This window comes from Acanthopagrus latus, chromosome 5 (genome assembly GCF_904848185.1).
Source record: "Acanthopagrus latus isolate v.2019 chromosome 5, fAcaLat1.1, whole genome shotgun sequence".
Lineage (NCBI taxonomy): Eukaryota > Metazoa > Chordata > Actinopteri > Spariformes > Sparidae > Acanthopagrus > Acanthopagrus latus.
The window spans coordinates 24,496,012-24,508,229 of NC_051043.1; the positions used below are offsets into that span (position 1 = coordinate 24,496,012).

General features: G+C 44.1%; 1 protein-coding gene across 1 annotated transcript; it reads right to left on the minus strand.

Annotated features, from left to right (window-relative positions):
- Positions 1-8,749: 8,749 nt before the first annotated feature.
- On the minus strand, positions 8,750-11,259 carry atoh1a (atonal bHLH transcription factor 1a). Its single transcript, XM_037098464.1, has 2 exons — positions 10,763-11,259; positions 8,750-10,532 (listed from the first exon to the last, which is right to left on the minus strand). Exons 1-2 carry the CDS (start codon positions 11,040-11,042, stop codon positions 9,682-9,684), a joined length of 1,131 nt encoding a protein of 376 aa, XP_036954359.1. The 5' UTR covers positions 11,043-11,259; the 3' UTR covers positions 8,750-9,681.
- Between the last annotated feature and the right edge of the window lie 959 nt (positions 11,260-12,218).

Genomic DNA, 12,218 nt, shown 5'->3' on the forward strand with positions numbered 1-12,218 from the left:
GATATACCTGGCTGGTTTATGCAGGAGGGTAAAGGTGTGTGAGTACATGGCGTGTTGACAAGAAGGGAGCCCAGAAAGAGCCCATTCTACATGAGATTGTGTGCATATCGTGTATGTGTGTGTGTGTGTTTCTACCTGTGTGATTGCCTCTGCATCAAGGTTTTTGTCCCATTCTCCATCTAAACGTCTGTGTCACTCTTAGTCACCAAATCTCAATTGCTCGCTTTTCAGTGCACAGAAATGGCTTTCCACGACCCCATTGTGGTCCGCCTCCGTCCTGGATCGCTGGCTGAATGGACAGATTGAAAAGAGGGTGGTGAAAACGATAGGACATGTATCTCTAATTGGTAAGATGGAGGAGAAGATGTGCATGTGCATGTGTACGCCTGAGAGTGCACCGACACCGCTGTGTGTCTATGTGCGCCTGAGCGAGGTAGACGGGCGAGGTGAGGGGGTGCGCTGTCACTGTCTGCGCTCTGTGTGCTGTGTGAGTGCAGGAGGAAGGCTGTAAGCGATACCCTTGTCTGTTCCCTACTTGCCCCACTCTGAGGCTGCTCCACCCTGGCCGGCCCTGGAAAGAGTGGGGGTCCCCTGGGAACTGGACAGGACAGGGAGGGAGAGAAGGGAGGGGGCAGTATGGAGGCCAGGCTTTCAGCCACCATGAAAAGGAGCGGAATCAAATACAAGCAAAATCTGCTTCAATATACTGTATCCCTCACCTGAGTAGGGCAGTGAGCTGAAAGGAGATCCGCAGGGGCGACTGTACAATGGGCCGGGGGAGGGCAAGAGTACGGAGGAGATGTAGCTAACTTAACAGGTGAGTGGGGCCAAAAATAGCAAGAAAAGGACAGGAAAGAGGACCATCTCCTGCAACCTGCAAGACAATGTCACCTATCTAGATGTTCTGCCTTTGACCTTTGCACTGATAAGAAGACAGAAGATTCACCATATGCATTAATTATGATGTTTCACAGGTTGACATCAACCCTCATCAAAATGTTTGTCTTCTTCTTCTTCTTCTTCTTCTACTCCCCTTCTGGTTCTTTGTCCTTGTTTTTTCCCCTAATTCTCTGGAAGGCCGTTGGCATGTCTTCATGCAACTTTGTAAGCGAGTGTGCATGACTATCTCAGTTCTCCAAACCAACAGACATACCTGCCAACACTCCGAACTTTTGGCATTGTCCTCTGATCTTTATCCCTGTGATCTCAGACTGGTAATTTCCCTGAGTTAATCTCCCCACTTTCATGGTGGGTGGCGTGGTACCTGGCAACCCAACCCAGAGGTAGAGGTAGAGGAAATCAGCATCCAACTTTCACCCCACTTGGTGTGCGACACACAACATTTGCGTGGTGTTATATGGGGGGTAAGACGTTGAGGATAGAATACCCCAGAAAATCTTCCTCTTTTTCACAGCCTAATATTTGCCAGTATGAAGACTACAGGGTTTTTACTCACACCTAAACTAATACCAATTTCTACACAGGCTTTTTAAATCCGGGCAAACCAACTTACAATTGCATCACTGACTGTATGTCACTGGAAACAGTTGCAACAGAAGAAAAACAACAATAAACTCAGAACCAGAAGTTTACGGGCTGAGTTGGTGATCAAGGTATTTTCATAGAAAGGAAGTCAAGCTTTTTTGGCTTCAGAACACTACTGAGCAGCTTTCATAGGAATGAATGGGGCTCCGCCTCAACCACTGTGTCCAGCAATGAAACATCCTTGAAGAGACCGAATCCCAAAATCCTTCTTTATTCACAAGCCTCTACTGGATGTTGATGACACGTCATCACTTCTTGTGGCAGAATTTTGCATGTTTACCTGGGTTTCATGTTTAGATCAAAGCCGAGCTGAGATGATAGAAACCTGTGTCTCCTGCAGAGTTAATTGAGCTGGGTGCAAACGCAGAGTTTACACATTCCCATTCACATAAAAGCCTGATCTCAGGGGGCTTAAGTGGGGGTTTTGACCAGTGGAAAAGGGGTATAAGACTGCCAAGGATAAAAATATTTATATCAGGCGGTGTCTATATGTGGACCCTCTTTTCTGGGTACATCTACTCCAGCCCTGTCACTACAATGAAATGTAATAGGTGTCATGTCATGATCAGCATGATCAGACTACATGTAAATGAATGACTTTCATGTCAGCAGAGGGAAGTGATGGCGGCAGAGTGATGGCAACCAAGGGAGAGACCACTTCTGGAGACGGCATTCCCGGGTTTGAAAGGGTGAAACTATGGGGTATTTCTAACCAAGACACCTGGACATTTTCCAGTCTTGTTTGTGGAAACACAACCAGGTAATCCATAAATAGGATTGTTTCCTAGTCCTAACCACGTAGCTTTTGTGCCTAATCCTAACCAGACAATAAGCACAGCTTTCTCATAACATGAAAACTTAAATCTAACCCTGTAAAAATGTAGAGTTGCAGCATAAAGAAATCTTTTCCTAACCATAACCAAGCAGGGTTTTTTGCATAAACCTTACGTTTAATTGAAAACTGGACATTCATCATCAAATGAAAACCTGTCAGCTCAGTGTGTGAATTTGAAAACTTGACGTGCCTACATATTCCTGTGCTTTATATTTTCATTCACTTTTACTCTTCCTCCTCTTAGTTTTCCATCATATTTAATGAATTAATTCAGGCACCTGATATAATACTGAAACAGAGTTTGTCACTTGGCTCAGCTAATGGACCCGACACTGGTGACTCACCAGGGTGACAATCAGTGACTCACGGCTCATGTTCCTGTACGTACACATGTTCGTACAGTACACGTGAATCTGGCAGGTTGCCAGCGGAGGTTATGTGTGGTGAAAATGACGTGTGGTGTCAAGTGAGGGGTGTCAAAGGGTGTGTAGGTTTGCGGTGGATGCTCACGTGTTCGAGGGCATGCACGCACATACATACACACACACACACACAAGATCAAACCTCCCCTCTCTGAACTCTGACCCTCTCACACACCTCTCATGTTCCAAGGTGTGAAAAAAGGTGGAAAAAGCACCTCCAGCCAAATCACTTCCGAAGCTTCCAGAGGTTTTCTATTCATGTGCTTGGAGTCAGAGTGAAGGTCTCTTCCCCAGCTGAGGAGGGCTGGACGCACGCTCTCTGTAACCCGACCCAGCTGGAAGTCACACGGTGTCAAAGGGAGTAAATAGCCTTGCAGTTGAGGTGTTTCCTATTGGGACGTATAGCTATACTACACACGGACACACGAGAGGTGCACACACCCACTGTTAGTTGAGGCTTTCGTGACAAAAAGTAAATTAAAATCAAACAGTAGAAGGTTTAGAAGGCACTGTGACAGTAAACACAAGAAGATGAGCAGACACGTTTGAGGAAGTGATCGAGAGGACGAGAATAAAGATGCACACACCAAACCACATTAATTGAGCGCACACACATCAAACCTTTTACATCCTCAAACATGCAAATCCACCAAGCACACTCACATACACACACACACACACACAAACACACACACAAAGCCATGTAACTGATTCCACAGGAGCATTGAGCACTGTGGATAATTGGTAGCACCATTGTGCTGCTCTTCAATGGGCCGGTTACCCAAGAAGCCTCATGTTCGTGTTCATGTACGTTTGCTTTGAAGGTGGCGGACACAAAAAGCCGAACCCTGCCCAGAACAAAGCCCTGGGAGACCCTGCTTCACCCATAGACGTCTTTCATGGAGAGAACCACAGAGATAAACGATCTTCTTCCTTGTGACAGTGTGTGTCCGCCGTGTGTGTGTGTGTGTGTGTTCAGCTGGACATATCTGAAGGGATGGGCGGCCTGTCATCACAGAAACCGCAGGATGTATTTTGTCAAAATAGTTTAACACCTCCTCTTCTGAGGATGGAAGGCCTTTTGAGAGAAAAAGTGTCCATGTTGCAATATTTTCATCTCTGTGGCTGTCGTGATTTATGATTTATGTCATTTTGCAGAAGAATTACCCTCATTACCAAAACTTGTGTTTGTTGTATTTGTTGCATGCCACCACCTATAATTGATTATTTAGGAAACCACTTGTTGACTTAGTTATTTTTTTAATCAAGTTGGATGATTGCACTGTGCTGAGCTTCTGTCACTTCTGCACCAAACAAGTAGAAATTTTACCCGCTTTATTTAAAAAAAGTCTTACTCATCTCCATGTCATTATTAGTTTCCAGTTGATGGGGGACACTACACATGTCATGCTGTTGATCCCTTTGAGCAACCGCAAAGATTTTTACCTTGTTTTGAATTCGGGAAATTGACATAATGCTCCATGACATCACGAAACAGCTGTAGATACCAAATTCTGATGTTACACAGGTGTAGGTGCAACTCGTGGGATTCTTTCCCAATGAAATTCTTTATCTAACAGATATTCTGAATCTAAGAACTTTGGTCAAAGTAATAAAATTTAAAGTAAATAGCAGATAGTATACACATACATTAGAGATGCTACATGGTTTGAGCAGGGCACTGCTTCAACTCATGTGTGTCCTGGTGAACTCCTCAACTAGAGAGAGTCAGTGCTGATTGCCTCTGGGCGCTGCTTCAGAGCTAGTAGGGTTAATTTCCCCTTTCCTGTAACTAGACTTTTGATATGCAAATGAGATGATGAAGCTTATTTTCACCCGTAATTCCTTTGTTTTTTGCACAAACTCTCTGCGTGACAAATAGTACTTGTGCATGTTTTTTCAGTTCCCCTTGAGTTGTGACTTTTTTTTAGGTTTAACTGTCTTTTTGTTGAGTTTCTCTACTGATGACTTATGTAATCGTGTGTTTCCGTTTACAGGACAAGTTTGGGTTTCAAATGAATGAATTACTGCTCAAAGACCATAACCAAATACACCCATACATCAGCTGACGATCCTCAGGCGTATAGATTTGACATGTTGAGTACTGAGTTGTGCACATTGTTGTCAGATAAATCCAGATAAAGGGGTATTTCATCAGAACATTTCTTTTTGCAAGCTCCCTCACAGCGAAACACGGTGCTCATCAGAATCCAACGTGCGTCTTTTCTTTTCGTTATCTTTATATGACTTCTGCTTTCCCTGTAACAACACCGTGACAAAACATGACTTTGTGCCACAAATTTGTGTGACTAACAAGGAAACTCATTAACAATTAATGGCACCGCTGAGTTGGAGCATGCGATGCAACAGGTGCTCGTTGCATATCACAGCTGCCCTACATTGTGCGGTGTGTGTGTGTTTGTGGGATCACTACAGGTTACGCTACAGTACGTGATGATGAGAGGTGATCGCTTCAGGGTTATTTAAGAGAAAGATCCAACAAAGGGGTCCATTATGGTGGTGAATTTACAGTTTGTTGAGATCTATCTATCTATCTATCTATCTATCTATCTATCTATCTATCTATCTATCTATCTATCTATCTATCTCTGTCTCCCTCTCGCTCCCCATCATGTACCCTGTTGCTCCGGTCTCTACTCTCTCTTTTCTCCGTCCCTCTCACTTATTATTCTGTCTCTATCTCTCCTGTGGTATCCTCTCTCTCTCTCCCTCTCTCTGGGACAGCAGATGGAGACTATGGCCCAGTTCTGCCTTTTGTTCTGGGTCCCCAGAGAGACCCGTGGCTTTTTTTTTTTTTGGACAAGCGCACTGCTCGGCTCCCCATATCTCATACAAAATGCAAGCGCCTTTTCTATTCATTTAAAAAAAAAAGAAAGAAAGAAAGAAAAAGAAGAAGAAGCTGTGGAATGCACATTATTCTGAATGTATTTATTGAAATGAGCCTGACTTTAGAGTTTTAAAAACATATCGAACACACCTCTCGGTTTAAGATTGTTAATCACCTGACAGCACTGGAACTTTCTGTTCAGTTTCTTTTTTTGTTTGTTTGTTTTTTTTGGTTTGCATAAAATCTGTAATATTCTATAATTCCTTTAGTGCACTTTACTGGTTTTTGGCTGTCTTGGTGGACCACGGTGTCATACAATTGTATTTACTTCATGTTTTGCTTGATGCACTTAAACTTCTTTGCTATGGAAGGATGTAAAGACAAAGCTGCTCCTCATAGTTTTGAATCTACCGCTTGTTGCTTTATGGCATCATGGCACATGGTTAGATGAGAAGATGTGTCCTATCCAGGTTACTATTGTGAGGGAAACAACTTCCCCTTAAAAACAAACACAACTTTGAGAACACAACAATGAAACGGCTGCAAACTTTTTTTTTACCCCCCCCCCTCCTTTTCTTTTTACTTTTCTTCTTTTACTCACAAAAGCATCCACGCGCGTCAGTGCGTCTCAGGTTCTCCACCGCTCTGTTGTTATTTTCATAACGTCTGTGCGTAAATAATTAATGTGTGTGAAACAGAGAAACCTCGAACCTGGCCGGCATCCCACCTGTTGAAGAAAGGCTGTGTTTACCACCCACTTTATATACACACGGGCCTGATAGTAATCATTATCATACCACCAGCCACACTGTTTTAGCAAAAAACAACAAACATAAACGTGTGTTATTTAAGGACGCCATTAAGCCTTCCTAAAAACTCAGTGACACGGACGCACCTTCAGCTGCAGCTCCAGATATTAACATCTAGATATGAATCTAAAATCAAGGGAATTGTTGGCGGTTGCGCCTCGTGGATTTTGCGGGTGAACTATGAATGTGAAAAAAAAAACCCCGTATATTTTATGCAAACTCGAACCCTAAAGTGGCGCCACAGTTGTTGATCTCATCGTTACACATATTCGTGAATGTATTTATTTGCATATCACACATTAATGTTTACAACAACAAAACCAAACCAAAACAAACAAAAACCCAAAACGTTTTTGCTAAAATTAAAACACCCATAAATGCGGATAAAAATAAACACGGTATTTATTTCATCTGGCGTTACATCAGGCACAATCACGGGGATCGCGGTGATTTTCCCCATCGACTTCGCTGTAATATTCCTACAGATAACTTTCAGATAAAAGTTTTTAACCTGCTGAAACTCGATCGTCTCTCACCGCCTCACGAACCCGCCGCAGATGGCTGTCCGATCATACTCGCATCCAGCCCCATCTGCATAAATTCCGTTAATAATTTAGCGCGGCATCCTCATAATATTCCCCCCCTTTTTTTTCCGTGCCTTCAAGGGGGCGAGCAAAGGGGCACGGGGCTGTGATTGGCTGGAAACAGTGGGTGGGAGACAGAGCAGTGACAGGTAGCGAGCAAACAGGTAGTTGAGTTTCATAAATAATTTCCGAGTTTTTTTGGTTTTTTTTTGTATGTTTCGTACCACGCCCCAGCTGTCCGCCAGCCTTTTTTTTTTTTTTTTTTTTTTTTTTGGAAAACAGTGCAGAAGGGTCGAGAATAGAAAAAATAAGAGAGGGAGAGAAAAAAAAGAAAAGAAAACGCACTTCAGTCTGAGTCACGCAGCGAGGTGCGTGCGTCCACGTCCACATGCGCGTGCTTCTGTTGGAGGTGATGGAGAAAGAGCAAGAAAGGAGAAAAGAGAGAAGTACAGAGGAGGAGGTGTACTGACGTGTGTGTGTGTGTGTGTGTGTGTGTGTGTCTGTCTTTAGTCGGGAAAAGTGTGTTCCCTCTCGAGTAAGGTCCTCGGGGACACGGTGGGGACCCGCGAGCGCTCACCAGCTGACAGCGCGTGCTCCATTGAGGCCATCCAACACCTCGGCCCACGAGCCTGCCAACAATAGCCTGAAATTAATGCACGCTCCCCATTACCGAATGTGGTGCTCACCAAATGGACGACATGGCAACAGTTCAGGAAAAAAAAAAGAAAGAAAGAAAGAAAGAAAAGAAAAAGAAGAACTTTTTACGGAGAAGTTTGTTGAACAGTGCTTTAAATAAATGCGTGTTTATAAAAGTTTATAAAAGTCAGTCCCGGGACGGTAGGGAGGCTAAGTGAGGGGGGCGCGTGCACCTGCAGCATATGGCGAGCGAGCGCGTGTTGGACACGTTTCACGTCGCCGTTTGCGATAAATTGGGCGACATAGGAGGAGAGGAGACCACAGTTCTCTTTACTTAAATGGAAATGTCAGACATAAAAAAAAAAAAAAAAAAAAAAGTTTTGTTTGCGCTTCATTGTCCACTCAAACCTTTTCTCAGTGAAGGCCTCTGGATCTACTGTGACTGCCTTTATATCATATATTCATGAAATTTACAACACTGTTGATGCACATTTCGTTAAAAGTAATGTTCTTTATACTTTATATTACGAAATACACCCACATTGTGTTTATTAGCTCATTTTTTTCATCAAATCCCTTATCAATAGCCTCTTCTTCATCTTATTGTTATTATTGTTACTGTTCTCCATAATATTGTTTAAGTTTTTACCTTGTTAAGTTGTAATAAGCTCTACTTTTAATTCACTTCATTTATCAACCATCACAAACAACATATTCTTTTCCATTTTTTCTTCTTCTCACACTTTTTCTTCCTGTTCATCTTCTTCTTGTAATTATGTTACTGGTCTCTATAACAGTGTATAAGTCATTACCTTACCACTTCATTTACCAGACATCATATACAACCTATTCTTCTTCTTCGTCTTTTTCTTCTTCCATGACTGGTCTCTATAAATGTGTATGAGTAGTTATTATGATTATCATTATTTATAGTCTTGAAAAAAGGATAAGATTCAAATGGAAATAAACAATTCATAAGAGTTCTTTGCGCTTGTCTAAGAAAGGTGCCTAGAAACAACAAAGAAACATCACATTTTTTAAAATTCATTTTATTTATTTATTCCCAAAAATCAAAATAACATGACAATAAATGGCATAATGAATTTTTTATTTTATTTTATTTTACCCCCCGAGCAAATTGAACTATGGAGTTTATTTTTTTAGAAAAAAACAAAACAAAAACAAATGGAATGAAAAACATCAGCAATAAATATACATGTCAATTAATCTCATCCAGTGAAAGCAAAAGACACACGAGTTCATTTGAAGATACAAAAGAAAAAAATACAAAAAGAAGGCAGCAATGATGGCTACATTAAAATTAAATAGGCTATTGGTACGGAATTGGCAGTACTACACTAACAAACAAAGCAAAAACAATATCGTTTATGGTTTGAAAACAAAAGTCGCATTTCTCAAGCCTCTGGCTCGGATAGGTTTAAAGTGCACATCATGAACTTTTGAAGTTGCAAAAACAAAATACATTACGCATAGAAATGAACAGGTAAAAACAAAATCACAACGAAAATCATTTTATAGCTACAAAAAAAACTTTGTTGTTGTTATCTTTTTTTCTTCTTCTTACATTATCAAATATAAGCAATTATCCATGAAGTCATGATTTTTGTGGAAGACAGATTTTTTTGGTCGGAGTGACGTGGGAGATACCCATGGCAGTGCTGCGCGCGACATGGCAGAGGGGGTCTTCCAGCCACGTCTCCATGGAAACTGGAAATTATAGGCTATACATCTATTGGCAGAAACCGAATCAGGCCTATATCTCACATAAAAAATAACCTTTAGAGTGTGTAACAAGTTGATAAAATAGAATCAGGCCCACTGTTACAAATTAAAACTATTTTTTGAATAATAATAATAAAAAAAATCTCTCTCCTTAAAAATGCGTTTTTTTGTTAGCGACAGACGGATTGACACGGTTTACATGACTTTGTTGGAGGCTGCGGTGAACCAGTGATCGAGTCTGTTATATATTTGAAATCATTCAGAAAGACACGGTGTGTTGGAGGTGGCGGTGGTGGTGGTGGTGGTGGCTGCGCAGCTTCAGGTCCGACAGGTCGTCCTCTTCGCTGGAGTGGAGCTCCATCGCAACTTCATCCGAGTCACTGAAGTGGGAGTGCGGGGAGAACTCCCCGTCGCTCCGGGGAGACTCTTTCCTCCCTCCTCCGGCCGCTGCGAGCGAGCTGCCCGCGGGCGAACACATCGCCTCTTCGACCAGGGCGGAAAACGAGGCGTCGTCGAAAGAGGAGCGGAAAGGCATCCCGCTGATGTGGACAGGTAAGCTGCCACCTGAGGCGGGCGCGGCCGCGGCTGTCCTACAGGTCTTCGGGGAGGGCGCAGCTCTGTCCTTCCCATCAAAACCAACGGAGGCTGCCAGCACAATGTCAACCTTTGGCGAGTTATTGATTGTGACATCGGTGTTGCTGCTGCTGCCGGTGCTGCCAGTGCTGCTGCTGGATGGGGCCGGACCCTGGAGCAGGTCAGCCAGAGCGTTGATGTAAATCTGCGCCATCTGTAAAGTTTCGTACTTGGAGAGCTTCTTGTCGTTGTCGAACGCCGGGATGACGCTGCGCAGCTCGTCGAACGCGTGGTTCAGCCCGTGCATCCGCCTCCTCTCGCGAGCGTTGGCGGCCACGCGCCTCTGCTTCTGGACGCCGTTGACCGGTCTGCTGGACGTGGCTCTCTGTCTGGCGGATGAGTCCTCCTCGGGCCCGGGGACCGTGCCTTTAAGACGGCACAGGTCCCGGACTTTGAGCGAAGAAGAGGAGGGGCTTTTGGCAGATTTTCTGTAGCTGGGAGGGCTGGGGTGGCCCGATGACACCGGGGAGCCGCTCTCTGCAAAATGAAAACATTTGAAAGACATTTAGCTCCGCTTTGACAGCTACCTGTAAAATACGTGCTTACGTACAGTTTAAGTTTAAGTTTAATCAAGCGAATTAAAATGTTGTAACAGTACAAAATGAACTGTAATACTGCTTTACTTAATCACTGCCTGTTGCATGTGATGCTGCTTAGAAAAAAAGTCAAAAATCGTCAAAATTGATTGCATGAGCGGCGAGTCTCACCTTGGTAGGAGCCGGTGCTGGAGCAGGGCGAGTGCCCCAGGTAGTCGGGTGAGGTGGCGTGTGTCGCGCAGGTGCCAGAAGGCTGCACGAGAGCCAGCCAGGCGCGTGGGTCACTGCCGCTGTCCACGAGCGTCAGTCCAGGTTCGTAGCGGGACTCCTCGAGCAGCTGCTCCCCGCCTCTCTCCAACACGCTCGGGCTCTGCTGCTGCTGCCGCCGCGAGTCCAGGACCGCCGCGTCCCGTGCGCCTTTGCTCCAGTCTTCCACGCTTCGGACATCCATGTTTCCAAGAAGCCCCAAGAAGGTAGGCGAAGTTAAACTGACAACCTTTATGTGTGTATATGTAAAAAAAAAAAAAACTTCTTGGGAGCACGCACTGCTGTGTGAATATCACTGTCGCGTGCTGGACTCCTTCTCTGGTGTCTCGAGGCGCGGCGTCGGTTTAAAAAGCGGCACGCGTCTGGGAGCCCCCCTCCTCGCGCCGGTCGCGTGTTAACGTCCAATGAGAAGTCTCGGTAAAGCCCGAGAGAGGTGATTATGGTCCCCCGAAGCCGGACTGTTTATGATAACGTTACAATTTAAGGAGCGTATAGCGCAAGGGAGGTAAGGGGAACCTCCCACAGGACGCACGTGCATGGGGGGGGGGGCGACGCTCCGAGGTGAGGAGCGTGGACAGCGCGAGACGTGCGCAGCTTGGGACAGGGCTCCTACCTGTGCGTGTGTCTGACACATCTCAGACACCGCACTTCAATTTCTGTTGCAAAAAAAGAAACCTGATTTGATGAAAGTTGTTTTCTATTTTTTTGTGCGTCACTCGTGCACCAAGTCAAAGTGTGGAGCTCCATCTCAAAACAACCCAGTAAATTATTCATAAATTAAGAAAATAACAGTTTTTATTCATTCCATTCAACAGTGACACACATGCATGCAGGATGCTGCATTGACAAACATATTTGAGGGAGGAAAGTTTTTCAATGAACTTAAGGCTGTAGTAAAACTTAAGCAAAAGTCAGCTGAAGTAAAAACTAGTTAAAAAAAGAAAATGTTGCGCTCCTGGGGGCTCGCGCGCTCATTGTCGATTCATCCATTGGAAGATCATTCTCCAGTTTCCATTTTTTCCTTTGTGGCGGCTCTAAAAAAAAAAAAAAAAAAAAAAAACTCTTTTGATCTGGCTCTCGGAACGCCCTGTCGGTAAAAAGGGCTTCACAGGGAACGGAAACATGAGCAGGGGTCTCGCGCTCGATGCTGTTTCCGTACTGACACGAGCGAGCTGTACCGTGGCGCGCGGTCGCTACTGAAGGGCAGTGAGGAGAAAGTACGCACGCGCACGCACGCACACTGGAATTGCATTTCAATTGCACTATGGAGTTTTGGAGAAGAAAGTCAAACTCAGAATTTTTAATATTTACATGAAGTAATAATAGAAACTCAGAAATATTTATCTTTTCCATAACTTAA

What these genes read in the sequence shown, in the direction of transcription:
- atoh1a (XM_037098464.1), bottom strand. Translation starts at nt 11,042, where the DNA reads ATGGATGTCCGAAGCGTGGAAGACTGGAGCAAAGGCGCACGGGACGCG. An exon ending in CAGCACCGGCTCCTACCAAG is followed by an intron (nt 10,533 to 10,762) that starts GTGAGACTCGCC and finishes TTCATTTTGCAG; the next exon opens with AGAGCGGCTCCCCGGTGTCA.